This window comes from Camelus ferus, chromosome 11 (genome assembly GCF_009834535.1).
Source record: "Camelus ferus isolate YT-003-E chromosome 11, BCGSAC_Cfer_1.0, whole genome shotgun sequence".
NCBI classification, from domain to species: Eukaryota; Metazoa; Chordata; class Mammalia; order Artiodactyla; family Camelidae; genus Camelus; species Camelus ferus.
The window spans coordinates 5,891,999-5,909,853 of record NC_045706.1 but is presented as its reverse complement, the minus strand read 5'-3'; the positions used below and the strand labels follow the sequence as shown (position 1 = coordinate 5,909,853).

Genomic DNA, 17,855 nt, shown 5'->3' with positions numbered 1-17,855 from the left:
CCACCATGGTCAATGTTGACGCTCCCCTCGATTCCGTGTCTCGGCCAGTTGTAGGTAATACCCCAGCCCCCCCTGTGGGAGGGGGGCACACCCCTTCTTGCGGACAGCAAGCTGGGCCGTGTAACGGGGCTGACTTTGGTCAATGAAGTGGGAGTGGAAATGGCTCTTGTCCCCCTGCACAGAAGTTCTGTGAATCCCCATGTCCCCCTTCCTTCTGCCACAAGACCAGCTGTTTCTTGGACGGAGATGCTCCGCCAGCCCAGGGCCCCGAGGCGAGAGCCAGAGCTCACCCAGGGTGGGCGTGGCATGTGAGTGAGGGAGGGTCCTGCCATGTTGTCAGTCACCGAAATTTATGAGTGGCTTGTCATCACAGCGTAACTTAGCCCAAAACGACTGCTTGTGAGGTCTTAGCATAGATCTGTGAATTTAATTTTCCACTGAAGCATCTCAGATGTCTTTTTAGCATCTCTGATAATCATCATATGGCATATTTCCCTACAAGCTATCAATTTGTTAACTTGGATTACTAGCTTTTAAAATATTGAGCCAACCTTCTACTCCTGAGGTACCCTTACTGGGTTATACTGGGATGCTGGATTCTTTATCCTCATGTACTCTGTGTGTTTGCTTTTTAATCTTTTTCCTTAATAAGATTAGGTAGTGGCTTATCTTGTGTCCTTAATTATCCCAAAGAACCCACCCTTGGTTTTCTTAGTTTCATTTCTGCCAATTAATTCATACTTTTTATTTCTGAATTGGAATTCCCTTTGAATTGGAGACTCCAGGGAAAGGGCATGCGCAGTGCATTGTACCAAGCATCCAGGTGAGTTCTGATAACTGCAGAGTCTCAGGAGCATGGCCACAGTGTGCCGTCCCCAATGGTTCCATTTGCTGTCTGCCAGATAATCTGCCATTGATCTTTGACTCAAAAATCATTGCATTTCTAGGCCACAGATTGTTTTTCTACTTTTAGTGCATTATAATGGGAATTTGTACCGTTAGGATTTGAGTTTTACTTTGTGCATTAATATACACAATTATAAATTTTTTTCCGGAGGCACTTTGAAAGAAGTATATTCAGTACGTTTAAGTATTCCATTTGAGATATGTGTGTGTGTGTGTGTGTGTGTGTGTGTGTGTAAATATAAAGTTGATCATTATTAACCATGTCTCAGCTCTTCTATGTACTTATTTTTTGCTTACTTGCTTTGTCATGGGGAGAGGGTGGTAAGAACAAAGATCCTTTGGTTACCATTCTGTAAATTTATTTTTCTTTGTCTTTTCTGTTCTTTAGGAAATTGGATGCCATTAAAAACTCTTGCCATAGATTTCCATTACGTTTAGACTGTTATTCTGGATATGTCTGGTGTCAATGGTTTTATTCCTGCTTGCTTTTTAAATCTATCTCTTCTATAAATAAGGTGAGTTTTTAAAACTTTGATAGGTTATGTGTCACATTGTTAAAAAGAAATATGTATTAAGTCCCCTCCCCAACAGTGTGCATGTGAGAAGGCATCTCCCCTCCTCACCCCACCATCCGACTGGCTCACGGGGGTCGCAGCCTGCATCTCCTGACTCACCAGCTCACCCTTCTTCCTGGATTCTTATGTGCTGTTCCAAAATTTCCTTATGCATCTATACATGAGCAAGACTACAGATACGTTTATCCACACGAGAGTTCCCCCTCCCCCTTTTTGTAACATTCCCAGGAATGAATGAGACATTTCTTGATATTTACCTGGATACCATTTATTGGCTATAATATCTGAAACAATGACTTTTCCTATGACAATAGCAGGTTGTGTTACCTGTGGACTCCCAACAGGAGAAACGTGTACAAAAGTAACAGACTGTAACATAAGAAGGTATGAGAGGAAACCTTAGCAAACCAAAGCGTTATACATGGACGAAGCACTATAAAATCAATGTACTGGTTTAGTAGCTATGACTTTGTACTGTGCTGGATAGGCTGCAGCCAAGTTTTAAAGAGTGATACTTTCTGTGCCACACACTCCAACAGCGGACCCTCCTACAACCTCCCAGTCCGACCTGACGGAGGGGCAGGAGGGAAACGAGCTTTGCAACTAACACTGGTCCTGCCCTGCACTCAGAGGAGTTTCTCTTTCTAGTTTGATGTATTTTTTTCTATCACTATCCTACTTAAGTACTTGCTTATAGGCCATGAATAGAGACATCATTTGTTGTCTTCGTAAAACTCAGACCATCACGTGATACTTACTCTTTTGTCTGGATTTAAAATGTGCTACGTTGAGGACTAAAAAGTTATCTTATGGAAGGAGAATCACAGGGCGAACACAAGACACGTGTTCTGAAGATGATGTGGAAAATCAGGGTTGGTTACAGAGGATTGGAACCTGGGAGGGCCGAATCCCGCCGGGAATTCCTTTAGCTGTGTGTGAAATCTGGCCACCAGGACCCATTACTGAAGATTTTAACAATTTTGTATGTGGTGTTTCTTCTTGTTTTTCTCATATGAAGCAGGCTTTCAATGGCTGGACTACAAGCTGCCATGAATGTCTCAAAAGTAAAGAGGGGGTTTTCTTTATGAAAGGCCGGGGAAGTCCGTTCACGCGCAGGTAAACGGCTTCGGGAAGCCTCACTGCACAGAAATGCTTCTCAGCCTGGGGCGTGTGAACCTGGCTGAGCGTTTGTTACTGGTATCACTGCCCGGGTTTCCAAATAGGTTTAAAAGAAACCGCTGTCCGTAGGACTGGAGAGTGTGTCGAGAGACTTTTCGAATCATAGGTAACCTGATTTTCTGTGGCCACCCCCTTCTAATTAGAATAATTAGAATTATTAATTATTAGTTAATAATTAGACTAAGTCTTTAGATGGGAAGTGCTTGCAGAAGGGATTTTTCTGGACTCCAGGCTGTTGGGGGAGTGGGTGGGGTCGCTGGGCGCTGCAGCTCTGGAGAAGGGCTTTGGGCGTCCCGGGGGTGGGCATGGGGAGGGGGGCAGCCGCACCTGCAGCCGTCACCACTCGGGCTGAACCGACGTCAGCACTGGGTGATGAGGAGACGCCGGAGAGGCACAGGGGTGCTGTGGCCCAGGCTGCCTGGGTCCAGATGTGTTTTCGGCCTCATTGTGAGCCATGGGGAGTCGCGGTGCAGCCTCGGGCTGGCCCTGTGCAAGTGGGGGGGAGAAAAGACGCCCCTGCCACGTGCCCCACCGGCCGGCTCCAGCCCCGGGGTCACGCCTGGGGGGGTCAGTCCCGGCCCTGGGAGACTCCTGGGTGGAATGTTTCTCCCGGTTACTCGTGTGGGGCTGGGGTCATTTTGACAGCCTTGAGGACGGGGCCCCAGGCCGAGCCTGCCCCAGGCTTCCCGCTCCCCAAACACCCAGGGGCGCCCTCAGGAGCGAAAGTGGTAAGTGATGTAAGCTTCCCGGACGAGGAAAGCCGGCGAAGGGGGCAGGCGGCTCCCGGGTGCCCGGCCCTCCTGGTTGGTTTTCGGGGTCTCAGTGGCTCAGATGCTTAGTAAACAGCAGTGGCGAGATGGCGGGGAGACGCTCGAGCTGGCCCGGCACAGGCTCTTTTTTAGCACCACCGCGGATGACAGGCTCCTGAGAACAGTCTGACACAGAGCAGAGTTTTTCCTGTTTTTCTTTGCGGGGCTACCCTGATGTGTTGCATTGATTTGCCAGAGAACAATGGCCTCTGGTTTCAGCCTGAGAATTCCTAATAAAGTTAAGAAGGCATAAAGATGTCCCCTTTGAGACTAGTCAGGGGTATTTATTCTCATGTAGTTTAATTCGTTGCTGTTGTGGTTTCTGTGATGTCATCCCACATGTGTAGGCTGGAAAAACTCACACTGGGACGCGGAGTCTCCGAGTGCACATTCTGACAATGGAAAATGTTATGCATTGTTCCTCTTGGTTGCTACCCATCCGATCCCACGTGTCGGGAAAACAAACTGACACAAAACTTCGGGAGATAAACTTCTCAATAAAGTGGGGTCATGTAACCTACAACTCCCATAAGACAGAGGCACAAAAGGGGTACTACCCTCAGAGCCCACTCTAAGCGAGGGAGGCCCTTCTAACCTCACCTCAACTCTGTTATTCAGCCTATACAATTTTTAAAAATGAAAAATAGACTGCCATTGAAATACAACTATTGAGTTTTGTTTCCATCATCTCTGAGGATATAAAAAGGGGGAGGACTACTCCCCTCCCCCAACAACATGGCTATTGGTTCCTTTCCTAAGTTATCTTACAGTGAAAGTTACGGCTAAATACGCTTCACTTGCTAAATACTGCACTTGGAAGTACTGCCCCTTTAATAATATTATCTGGGTATTGCAAGGAGATATTAGTTTGAAATATGTTCTTGTCCAGAAATAAATTGCATGGCTCTATAAAAGCAATTAGCACTCTAGAGAGAAGAATGCGTCATCCGCCGTGGCCCCTCAGTGGCCGGTTGATGACATAGTGTAAGATCACAGTGTTAACCTCCTTTAATATCAAACTATTCCTGGTTCTCTGAAATGGAAACACAGGAATTGTAGTTAAGGACAGACAAAAAAAAAAAAAAGTTCACATCCTCTTACTTGCACTGGGAGAAGGGACTAAAACGCCAGATCAAAGGGCTTGGGTATCCACAAAGGTAACACCCACATGATGCACCATAAAATTTCTGTAAACTTTTCAAGCTGTTTTGGCCTTAATACCATTACCAAAATTATCCCAGTTACAGTAACTCTGTACATGCTCATCAGCAGTAACATTTCCTAACATGGCTTTGTCGTTTTAAGAGATTGATCACTGTGTAATGAATAGCTGCGTGCTGTAAGAGCTGGAATGTTTCAGAGCTGGGTCCCCTTTCCTGTGTGTTTGTGACATGGCTTTATTTAGTTTCTCCACGGTCATGAACACTGTGTTACCTAGAGACGGAACACGGGGAGAGTCAGATGCACTCCTGCTTTCTGGAAGGCAAACCAAGGTTCTCGGTACGTTTTGTTTTTCTGCTTCAAGGCATAGAAAAGCCATTGAAATGACCCCAGATGAAGGCTCTATCATAAAACAGAGTGAATTATGGAACTGCTGTCAGTTGCCTTCTAATGTGAAAACTAGTCATGTCTGGCCCCACTAGAAGACAGAGGCATAAAGGCATTTTACCTTGTCTGAGTAGTTTTGTAAATTTCACACCATTAGGTCCAGGCATCGCCATGATCTCCTTGTGAAAATGGCTCCCCAGTCAGGCATTTGAAGAGGGAAAGCTGAAGGGGCTGCATTTCATGAATATGTAGGATGAGGAATTGGATTTCCTCATCACAATCTATGATATTCGAATAACAGGTAGGCTGTCAGTACTTAAAAAATAGATTCAAACTTTCTGCTAAAAACATCTTTTAAAGGTTCCTGCAGCCCAGCTGGGAAAATAGGATGGCCCAAAGAGAACTCACTAGTAACTTAATGGTTCTTCATCCCACCTGTGCTGGCAAGGAGAGCAGGCATAACCTACCCCAAGGAACACAGCATTGCTTTTGGTTGTAGTTTCTGCAAGCATAGGGATTCTGCCGAATTTTGAATAGGCTGAGCCTTGCAATAGAAGGAGATTTTTATCTATGGATTTGATTCACTAGATCTGGTTACTAGTTCACATCTGAAAGTAGTTATGGTCCCGTGGAAAGCCTCATCTGTCTGTCTGAACACAGAATCATTGTATTAGAGTCAAGAAGACAAGGTGGTAATTTGTTTAGCTCCAAACAGTCCAGGGAGATGGTGTCTGCAGCGCCTGGGCAGTAGCTTTCCCGTAGAAACAGCCCCTTTCCCGACTGAAATGAGGTGCTGATGCCAGCGCTCTGCAGAGGGCAGCCAGGAAAAGGCGTTCTTGGTGTTTCTGTAGAGCAGACTTTGCTGCCTGCTCTCCCAAAGTGCTCTCGGCTGGTGAGCTCAAGGTCAAGTTTCTGCCTGGCCTCATATTTGGTCTCTATCTATGCTGGTGTGGCCACACCTCAAAATTCCTTTCTGCAACCCAGGTTCTCTCCAAAGCTTCCTGGCCAGAAGCCTCCTTCCCGGCTCTCCTGGAGCTTCAAGGGGTAGGCATGGTGGGCCAGCCCGTCTGCTGTGACAGGGCCCAGGTTATCCCTGAAAGCCAGGCACAGCTGGGACCAGGAGCCAGGCTCTGACCTGGGATCAGGGGTTCCAGGAAATCACTCAAGGTTCTACCTGGGGTCTCTTGAGCTGTGTCGGGCACCGTCACCACAGCCATGGGTTGCTGGGGATCTGGTCTCCAGTAAAGCCTCCATCAAAAAGTAAACATCCTGTCCGGAATCCCATAAAGCACGATATTTCAAGTTCACTAAACTATTAAAAGCACAACAAGCCTTCCTTCCATGGAAAACTCAGTGATGGTAAAAACGCCCCGTCCAGCGCACCGCGCTGCAGCGAGCATTCTGCATAAATTAATAATTTACAGTACCTGAGGAAGTACAGAGCACCTTAGCACAGCACAGCACCGACGGCAGTAGCTCAGAGTTCTTCAGATCGTGGTGTTTGAAACATTAAAAAACATTCTAAAAGTTGGTACAAAAAAGAACTCCAACTGGAGCTGAAGGGTAGTGCAAACTTCTGTCTTCACTGTTGAGAAAAGGTGTCGGCTTGCTTCTCACTCAGCATAGGCGATGTGGGGGCGGTCTGGGCACTTGAGGCGGCTGCTTGGGAGCCGGTCTGCCTCGAGAGGGGAGAAGAAAAAGCCGCAGTGAGAGGCCCTGAGAGCCACTTCTGCAGATACAGACGCCCGGGTGGGCGATGACCTTCCCTGCACTAGGATGTGTTTCCAGGATCAGACCCCACCCCCACGCTGGGGGCTGGACACTGTTCTTGCTTTTGGCAGGGGTTGCAGATCACGAAAGGGACCTCGCTGGGGGGCTGCCGGGTCTTCAGTGGTTTATGACCCTCCCATCCATCTGCAAGGTGACTCCAGGGGAGGGCCACTCAGCAGAAAAGCGGTGCAAGCCGCAACGGTGAGCCTCCTCTGTAACTTTAAATTTCCCAGTAGGCTCACGAAGAGTAAAAAGAGATAAAGCTAACTTCAGTCAGAGATTTCACTTAACCCAGTATGTCCAGAGTAGTAGAATTTCAATATGTAATCAACATAGAAAATTATTAATGGGGTGACTGACATTTCGGGGGGACTGACTCTTCAACATCCAGTGTGTATTCTCACTGCCAGCAATCTCTTTTTTTTTTTTTTTTTTTTTTTACTAGCCGCGATGTGCCCAGCGGTATTACTGTGGTTCCAGAGGACAGAGCAAAGCTGGGCCTGTGAGGTCCCTCAAAGAGGAGCATACAGGGCATCCTCTTTCCAGGACGAGACCCAAACCAGCTGCACTGGTGTCAGCATCTGGCAGCGGTGAGACAGGCCACTGCCTGAGGTCATTTAAAAAGAGGGTCTGCCCGCTTCCCGTCCATGTAAAGCGGTGCTTTCCCTTTGTAACAAGAGAAGGGACTTCAAGATCAGCCTACAAACCACAGTGAAATAACCAGGCTGCCCGGCAGCTTTCCTCTCTTTGTGGAGCCGGGAGTTAAACCATCGTCCTGACCCCTTGACCAGCTTTATCTCTGAGATGTATTAGGCAGCTGTCTCTTTCGCAGGCCAAACATTTTTCCCAAGAGCTGTAATGAAATCACCAATGTGGGCCTTCCCGCTCCTAGGTACTGAGTTATTGAACGCAGGGCCTGGCCGACACCCTACCTTTGGTTCTTTTGAGCTCACAAAGCAAGCTGCCTGCCAAGGGGGGGCACGTGTGTCAGAAGCGTGTTTCGGCTGAGGATTTCACCCGTCTGTGTGCTGGTGAAGGTTTAACTGCCCCCTGCGGTGGGAGGAGGCGTCCTGATCCGTAGCGCTGCGGGCTTCCCTGCACGAGCACTCTGCTACCCGTGCCACGTGACTGAGCACGGACGAGACGTTCGCGAGCCACCGGGGCACGGTACGTCCATCACACGGAAATGACAGACGTGGGTAACCTCAAGCACGTGGATTACAAATAAGATAACGAAAAAGAAAGTGGAAGTGAGGAGTTTGGGGCATTTGTTACTTTTGTTTTTAATCTAAGAGCTATCGTTCCAAGTTTATATAATCATATTCTTCAGAACGGCTAGGCTTAACACCTACCTTGCAAAATTCCCGGAAATGTCATAGCCCTTGCAAACCGGTGTGACTGGCTCCAGCCCACTGCTGGGGTCACCTCCTGGCACAAGCCAGGATCCAGGGCTGTGCCTGCCTAGTCCCCTGGGGGAGGGCATCAGAGGACCACAGCTGCAGCCGAGTCATCAGAGAGACTCCTGCACGTTGGGTGGGGAAGCTCCCAGTCCCCCGGGCCCCCTCCTGCCCAGCAGCTGCCTGGGCCTGACTTCTTTCATGCCTTGTTTCACCCATGACCCTCCAGCCCCACCTCGTCTCCTTAGGCTATTAAGGCCTAAGTGAGATTTTTGGAGGCGGGTATCCAGCTGTCATCACATCCCCCCTTTTGGTGCCTTTACTTCTGTGCCTCTTTGAGGGATGCGGCTCGGCCCGTATCATCAGCCGCAGCTTTCCCAGGGATCTGTCCTACTCGATCTCGATTTGACCTCACAGGTGCCGTGGGATCATTGCTAAAGCCACCTGGGGTGCCTGTGCTTGTAAGCTCACGGCTGCCTCCTGCTTATTTTCAGATCTACCCTTGCATCTGTCCTATATTGTTCGCAGGTGCAGGGAGTGCATAACCCCCCGCCCCCGCCCCACGGCCTCAGGTGCCTTGGGAAGCAGGGCTGGGTGCAGCCGCCCCACATGGTCTGGAGGGGGAGGAGGGGGCGTGGCCACACCGCACCCACCTGATGGGCGCCAGGCGGAGCCCGGACTCCCGCTGGCCCAGGGGCCGGGCAGAGGCACCACTCAGCCGGGTTGTCTTGCTCAAAGGGTCTGCAGGCAGAGGCTTCTGGGGAGGGTTTGGCTTACGAGTTCCCTGTAATAAACCAGAAGAGCGTGTGTGGTCACCATCCCTGCGAACTTGGACAAGACATTGACCCCAGAAGCCATCAGGGTGCCCTGAAGGGCAGGCTGTGGAGAGCAGCTAGGTCACTGCATGGCACAGGCTTGACTTCCTGTGAATGGAGTGAAACCGTCTGACCGTGCGGGTGTGGTGGGGTGCGTGTGCGTGTGCGTGTGAGGGGGCCTCTGTTAGAGATTGATCCAGAGCGGCATTTGGTTACAAGCAGCCAAATGTGGGTGTTCAGATGCTACACTGTTCACAGGCCTCGGGAGTATGGTTGAGGCTGGTGTCTCTGAGCCAGTGGACCCAGGGGACGTCCACTTTCCTGTGCTTTTAGGCTTCCTCTCAATTTCGAAAGGCCTAAAATGGTAAGTTGGTGAAAATCTTTTCAAACACATTCATTTCTTGAAGTTTGCCAGAGTCCTGTAAGAGAACCCGCTCGGCTGTGGACGGACCGGATGGCGAAGGTGATCATCCGCCCTCCGTCAGCGTGGGGCCGGGAAGGTCGATCCAGATGGCTCCACGACGTGGACCTCGGTTCTTCTGTCCAAATGCTTTCTAATAATTAACTCAAAGAATCATAAACTCACCAGAAAAGTGACACCCAGAAGGAAAACCGAAGACACAGTGGTTTGAGGGATGGATACGATTCTGTAAGGAAGTGAATGGGGAGGTGCCCTGCCGACCAGAGGCCAGTAAGGGAGCTGGCAATAGAAGGGGGCAGAGCGTGGGCCTGTGTGTTCCACTCTGGCTTTTATGCAAAGACCAATACTCTGGGACTTGTGCCATTCACTTGACCTCCCTCCACCTCAATTTCTCCATCTATAAAATGGGAGAACACCAGACCTATTTCATAGTGTTTTAAATAATGCACAGGGAGCCCCCAAAGTATAGATAACAATTATTCAAAGTCCCTTGTTTCCCCGGGGCCCCTTTCTTGGCCACCGGGAGAGGGGGTTCTCTGGGGCTGGGCTGGGGAGTCAGCACTGACAGCGCTCTTTTGGGTCGGGGGTGAAGACAGGCACCAAGACACCACCTGTTCTGGTCCTTGGAGCCAAGAGGCCCTCACAAATGTACAGAGAGTCTGTAGGAAATGGTGCTGGAATCTCAAGGACATCCTAACAAACGTGACCTAACCCATTTTCATGGGACTCAGTATTCCACACAGCCAGGAACACTCAAGATGATTTAAAAACGTCTGAGTTGAATTTCTCACGGTCCTCATCCCACTAAAATTGCATCTCCTCAGTCCCTGGCGCTCAGTGCAAAGAACGCGACAACATACTCACCACTTAGGGTATCTCTGAAAAGCCAGGGAAGCTAACACAGAAGTCTGTCAGCCACAGCTGCGCAGAAAATGCGCCAAGTTGAAACAACGGGCTGGTTGGGATAGGAAAGAGCGCCTGACGGAGGGACAGACTGAAAAGTGACACTGTTCCATCAGTTCTCCTCAAAGGAAACATTAGCTGGCCGTGGAGTAGAAAACAGAACACAGCCCCAACCAGGAACAGAGGCCACACCGCGCGCACCAGCACGGAGCCAGGCTGCTTGTCTGCCCGCCGGCTTCTGCGCTTACCAAGTCGCGGGCGCACAGGTCGCAGAGACGGGATGACGTGAGGATTAAGGGAGAGATCCTCTGTAAATCTGTTAGTGCACAGGGCCTTGCACTCAGCTGGCCAGTGAGGTCGCTGTGACCGCCTCACAACCACTGTGAATTTCCCAGGTCCAGACAAACTTTGGATGATAAACTCTCGCAATAGTTCAAGCTCCATTTGAAGCAAGTTCCATATGAGCAAGATATTAGTGGGTCATGTAAGCATGAATGCACCCACGAAATTCAGACTTTGAGGATTAAATACTTCATTCCCTAATGATACTAGTTTTGCCACTAAGTATCTAGTCTTGGCAGCAAAGATAACCTCAGGTTTTTACTGCAACGTCCGGAGACAAAGTGAGATACGTGTTAGTGTATCACAATAGAGCTGAATTTATCATGGAAACTTAGGAGACAATTAGGTTGGCCGTTCATTCTGGTTTGCCTGTGACAGTCCCAGTGTCTGCCCTTGTTTAATTATTAATCGCAGTCTCTCCTCATGTGTCCTGGTGTAGAGGGCAAGTTATATGGTCACCATAGTGAGAAAAGCCCAAACAGCTGGGATGTTGGTGGAAAGTTCTGATTCAAACCTGGGGCAGCAGAGGCACCAATCCGCTTTCTTCCTGCCATGCCCAGGACGTGATTTTGATGGAAACATGAAACAGGTATTTGCCTCGGTAAGATGCCAGCTTCCCACCAGGCCCAGCTGGGACAGACCAGCACCAAGTCTGAGTTAGTCCAAAGATGATGTGTCCTCCCCTCTCAGAGAGCAGGCGTGGCGACGCGGAGCCCAGGAGCCACTTGGGAAGAAGCGCCAGCTGCACGCGCTCTGACCTTGGAGAAGCGGGTGGGAGCTCCGCCCTCCCTTTGAGGCACCAAGCTTCATGCTGCCCGGGCAAAACCTGAACCCGGGCTTCCCCCAAAGAAGTCCAATCCAGCCCGGCCGCAGAGTGGCATCGGAGCGGAGCCGAGGGACGGCGCACACTCACACACTCCTTTTGCTTGACTTTAATTTTAAACAAGGAGATGAGTTCAGGACACCTCCCCCCACCCCCACCCCCATTTCTCTTCCTTTTCAACCTTCTACGTATTGGAGAAAAATGGAGATCTGATACTAAAGAGAGCTGTCCTATTTCTCCCTATTCTGCTTATGTTCTCACAATAGATACATATTTCAAATTTTTTAGAGGGTTAAAGACAAATATTTAAATCCAAATATAGCCCTTGGCCTTGACCATCATAAATTCTCAATTGTTATCTACTTCTGCATGATAAGCAAGAGTAAATGCATCCTGCTTATCCGGAGAGATCTCCCCAGGAAGACTGGATGTTATCACAGGAAGATGCCGGGGGTGCGCAGCCGTCCCTGGGTTGCCTCGTGCAGGGCCGGGGCAGCACAAATGCCGCTCACTGTCTGGCCCATCCCGGCCCTGTGGGAATAGACCCTTTATGATAACACCAAGGTCAGCTGGTTCTCAGGAAGATGCCTCCATTTCTTCTTCTTCTCTAATCAGAAGCAGCAGGGGTCTTTTAAAGAACACGTATACACCAGCTTTCTCCTGGGAAGGGGAAGTTGGGGGTGGACTTGGCAGGGTCTAGATGAAAGCAGGGGAGGCCAACCCACCCATCATCCCTCAGAGCCCTCTGTCCCACGGTCCCTCATGAGGTGGGCAATTTGGAGCTGGCCCTGAGCGCTGACCTGACCTTTCCCCCAGTGTCCTGCAACTGGTCCTTCTTTCCGGGAAGGACTCCTTCCCTTTGAAGAGGAGTTTAGACACACTAAACAGAACTACTGAAAGGAAGCCAGCACAGACATATTGCATAGCACAAGGACCCACATTCAATATTCCTGTAATAACCTATAATGGAAAAGCAGCTGAGAAAGAAAAAAAACATATATATACATATACATACACATACATATATACACATACACACACACACACACACACACACACACACACCCGTACACCTGAAACTAACAATGTTGTAAGCCTGTACTGAACACAGTCAGGGCTGTGAGGGTCCAGCTTGACGGAAATGGGGAAAAGTTCAAGGGTAAATGACAGATGAAGACCACAAAGGTGATACACTCACAAATGGTGTCACTTAAGGGGTTTGAGCAAACAGTAAGGAGAGAAGAAATACCCAGACTTAATTTGTAAAAGCTTTTCTGAAATAGTCAAGTCCATGGATCGAAAGTGTGCACTGTTTCTGTGAGGAAAACAAGTCAGACTCAGAATTAAGACATAACCTGTCAAAGCTGCTGGAATTCAAGGTTACGGAGTCATGTCACTTACAAGGGGAAAAATAAGTCAGCTTCTGAACTCTTCAGAGCAGATAGAGGGAGCATGCGTGTGAGTTTCAGGGAAGGAAAGTGTGATCCGTTAATTTTATGCCTAAACTGTCATTGAAAAAATAAAGCAACTGCCAGATGTCTTTGAACGTGCAAAATTCAGGGAGTAGGCTTCCTAAGAGCTCTTCTGAAAGGAATTCTGGAAGTCGAACAGAATGGACGTCAGCCAGCTGCAAAAGGAACGGCTCAGTGACAAAGACACTGAGCACTGAATCCCTTCAGTGTAGACCCAAGGCTGACAAAACTGTGGGAATTACGGCCACAGAAAGAAAGACACTGTTACAAGCCATAATAACACAGACAGTACAGAACTGCCTGAAGTTGGGGGGTGGATCTTCCACTTCCAGATACAGGGCAGGCTGGGTTATTCTGACCTACCTTCTCTCTAAAACCACTAACATTATTGGATAAAATGTATTTAAATTTTTTTCTTAAAAGCATCAAAGAGCTACAAGATAGCAAGATGTTATCAGGCCAACACCTAAGTGAAAGGAGAAACCCAGAGAGGTAAGGCGTGCGCGGAAGCTGTAGGCATTTGCCAAATTAGGGAAACCTGGGTTTTGGTTCTGATACCCTTTTATGGTGAGGGATGCAGGAGTCACAGGTCAGCACCAGCCCTAGTTTAATAGGAGACCATTTTCTTCCTGACTTCTCCCCAGTAAGTCTGGGCTCTGTGAAGGGCTATCCCTCTGGGTAAGAATGTTCCAGAAGTAAATGCACACCACTGCCCATCCCTAGCCGACTGCAAGGAGCCCTTTGGTGCTGGGCGGACTAACGCAAGACAATGACCTGCAACCACAAATTGCCCCAGAGGACCTGAAGCTGACGTCACATCACCTGCGTTGCTCAGTAACCCTGAGCCATTTCAAGGGGCCTCGAGCTGGTGCTGCCCTGGGCACCCGGCAGAGGCATAGTAACATCCTCTCCAGAGGAACCACCTGCGTCCTGGACACCAAAGGCTCCCAGAGACTCTTCCAGAAAAGGGAGCAGCTCACAGTAAATGACCGAGCGCCCAAAGCAGCAGGGAATTGTGAGTCAGAGAGCAGTAGAAACTTCAGCGGGAACAAACCCAAAGACACTGGATTTGGGAATTATTGGGACAGATTTTCTTACTGCGTTTAAAGAAATAGAAGACAAGACACAGATCTGAATAAGAACCAAAGAGAATGTCAAGAAAGAAAAAAATAAAAATAAAAAAAGTTGAGCATAAGGACACATCTTGTTACGCTTAGTTTGATACCATTTTGTAAACTGAAAAGCATAAAATACTGTATGTTATTCATGGATACTTATTTATGTAAAAATGTTTGAAAAGTGCTACAGAAAAGCAGCACCAAACTGTGTCTGGAGCGGGGCTGACGTGGTCTGTATCACTTAGTTTTTCCTTTTTTAAAAAAAGAAACGTATGCATATTACATATCTGAAACTTAAATAGGTGCGTACATAGAAAAACAGAGATTATAATAGTCATTTCTGTGTAGTATAAATATGGGTGATTTTAGATCATTCTTCCTTTTCTATATTTAAATATAGACATTCCCCAATTTTCACAAGTTCACCTTACGTCCCTTTTACAAAAGATCTACGTCAGTACTAACCAAAAGAAGTCTGGAGAGGTTCTACGCTTTTACAAAAACAGGCAGAAAGGGAAAAGGGGTTTCAGCGTTTGTTTCGCAGCGGCTGCCGGAGGGGCAGCGTGCACCCTGAGCAGGGGGTGCGGCGCCTGCCAAGCTCCTTCCCCGGGAGCCACACTCACATCTCCGCATCCCGCCGCCAGAGCGCGGAACTGTGTCCGTGAGCATCTGTGCTTGATCCTGACTTATTTTGTGCATCCCTTAGCAAGACATGTCCTAAGGGAACTGCTTCTTTGCGTTACACGGAAGGTTTCGTAGGAATGAAAGCTCAGCTTTCAGATAGTAGTGGAAATCTGTGTTTAAAAACTTACCAACAACATTAATTTCAATCTTTGGGCCAAAGAAGAAAACAAAAGAGAAAACGTGAACTGTTTTAAAAAGATAAATATTGAAAATGCCATAAATTAGAATAAGCACAGATAATGCTGTGTTTGGGAAATCCCTAGACTCACATGCTTATGTTAATCAAGCAGGAATAAAAGTATGAAAAAAATGAAATAATGATCCAAGAAGTTAAGGAAATAAAATAGACCTAAGCGCAAAAGAAAAATGGAAGGATAACGATAAAAGCCGAAAGTAACCAGGAAAATAAAAATTAATTTCTATCATTTAGCAAAGACATTACAGACATTCTAGATATTTTCATTTAATTGTCACAAAGTCCAAAGAGGCAGGTATGACTTCAGATTTGTAGAGGGGATATTAAAGTAACGCTTCTGTGGTCTAGTGGTAGTAAAAGGAAAATCATATATAAACCCTAGAGCTGGTTCTTTGGGGGTGGGTGGAGTTAAGGAGACACCAGAGAAGCCTAACAAAGAAAATAAAAGCCAATTAAAGACAAATAAGTCCAGAAATGCAATGAATGTTGTTGAGGATGACTTACGTGTCATCTAGAAAAACAAAGCTAGATTCCTACTTCATTTTATACACTTAAATAACAGCAGATGGATCAGATATGTGAATGTGAAAAGAAGGTCATGAAGGTAGAAGAAACAGAAAAACACATCTGTAATCTTTGGGTAGACAAACCTTTCTAAACATGACAATAAAAAGGGGCAAAGAAGATGAACAAGCAGTTTATGAAAATGGAAAAAACCAACATGGATCTTAAATCTGTGGAAAGACCTTCCATCTCATTTTTAGGAAGAGAAATGGAGATAACTTTTTAAACCTAGCTTATCGGCAAAGATGAGAGAAATCTCTGAACACAGTGTATTGGTGAAGATTTGGGGAACAGAAATTGGGACGACTCCTTTTGAGGCATTTCTGCCTAATCTACCAAATTTCTAAATGCATGTGGCCTTTGATCAGCAATTGTGCTCCCAGGAATTTATCCTACATCCATCATCGTGCATGGGCCCAAGGTACTCGGGCAAGAATACGCCTATTTGAAGGAGCAAATGCTTGGAAGCCACCCCGGTAAGGGGCAGGTTAAAGAATTAATGGTGTGGCTCTATAATGAAATACTATGCAGCCAGTGAAAAGGATGAGGTGGATCCTGAATAACCAGCATGGAAAGAAGCAGGCAGGGGGCTGCCATTTGAATCCAGAATAAGGATCTAAGGTGAAATAAGAATGGTAGTGAGGTGACGGGGGCTGAAGATGGGTGACAGGCAGACAGGTTTCATTGTCTCGCTCTAATTTTGACTGTTTGAAAATTCCCAGTTTTCTATAGTCCCTCACGCTGCAGAGAGAGACAGGTGGAACCAAGACTTTTCACCGTCTCCTACACTGTATTTTACAAAGGCTAGTAATGATGGTTACCTCTGGGAAGGGAGTCTGGTGACAGAGGCAGGAGGGAGACTGTTTTCTGAATAACCCTTTCCACTGTTGGAATTTTTACTTATAGGCACACATTACCTATTACAAAATATAAAGGTAAAATATCAAACATCCTTTTTTTTCACACACAGTTTGGGTATTTATAGTAACAGAAGTGACTGGAAAACAAACACTCCTTTGGGTGCAGTGATCAGGTGAATGCCTCCTCTTTGAAGTTATTTCTCTCCAGGGAGATGTGGATGCCTCCAGCTGTAATACCTTTAGAGGCAGCAGATGGATTTGTCACCTGAATATCAGTGTATGATCTGAAACCAAAAAAAGTTTTAGCTGAAGCTTCTGGAAGTACTGGGCAGGCAGCAGGGAGAGGTTAGTGGGAGTCCAAGACCTTGGTAGCTACACTTTAGATTTACAGGAGGAAGTGACACAAATGTTTATATACCCCATGACTCATCGATGTGATGGCTCCCTGGGGAATCACGGATACTGTGACAAGGCTTACTATTTACTACTGAAAATTCACATCAATTCAGCATACTTCCCACGTGTCTACTGAGTTCAAAGGACTGGACTTAGGTGTGCCTGGAGATGAATGACTCAGTCCTATGCCTTCTGGAACGGAGCAGAGCAGGTGTCCGGGTAACTGCAAGGCAGGCCAGGGGAGGAGGTGAGCAGAGGGACCCACGGGAGGACCACATAACAGCTCAAGGAGTGGGGAGGTCTTAGAGGATGTCTGGGCAAAAGGGTGAAATCCTGGAAGCAGAGAGCAGGCACAGAGGGTGCTTTCCAGCACGTTTTCTTGGTTACTAGCTTTTGGTTTGCCTGCAGTCATGAAGGCTTTTATAACGATTTCAGTTTTCTTGTATTTCACCCCACTTCCTCGGGAGAACATCTTGACAAACGGATTTCCTTTCCTTGTTACGTACTGGCGTTTCTGATGAGCAAGGGCCTCCATCATCAGGTTTCCAGACTCTGTGAGCACTGGTTTAAGTATCAGACGCCCACTCAGGTCAGAAGGGTATAAGTCCTCATCCAAATGCTGAATTCATTCTGTTGAAGATGACTTTTCAAAGTTTGGGCTCAACCTCAGAGTGACCAGCTTTCATCTGACTATTCCAAAATTGTGGTCTAGAATTAATTGGTGTTGCTCGTATTTGCGTCCTTACAAAGCATTTATGAATGAGTAGCTGCTGCTTACTAATAAGCCCGTGATAATCGTTCCTCAGTCTTCCTGTGGGTCAGGGGAGGGAGGGCCCTTATGCCTCTCCCCCACTAATGAAGAGATGTACCAGGCTGTCCAGTCTTATTTGACAAAATACGGTGTGTTGTATGTTCTACAGACACAGAGAAGATGTGGATTAGGAGAAATGTCGTGTCTGTCAGAAACACTGAACTGAAAATCTCCACATCTACAAAAAAAAAAAAAAAATGCACGGAGGAGTCTTCATTGAAGATGCTACAGATATGTGAAATGCAACAAATGGCTGCTGTGGTTCT

At 47.4% G+C, this 17,855-nt stretch overlaps 1 protein-coding gene across 1 annotated transcript in view; it reads right to left on the bottom strand.

Annotated features, from left to right (window-relative positions):
• Positions 1–1,727: 1,727 nt before the first annotated feature.
• Positions 1,728–17,855, bottom strand: part of ADAM12 (ADAM metallopeptidase domain 12) — a 326,306-nt gene continuing 310,178 nt past the window's right edge. Inside the window, 2 exon segments of the mRNA XM_032490670.1 lie at positions 1,728–6,692; positions 8,838–8,968. Coding sequence (XP_032346561.1) covers positions 6,635–6,692; positions 8,838–8,968 — 189 coding nt within the window. The 3' untranslated portion in view covers positions 1,728–6,634.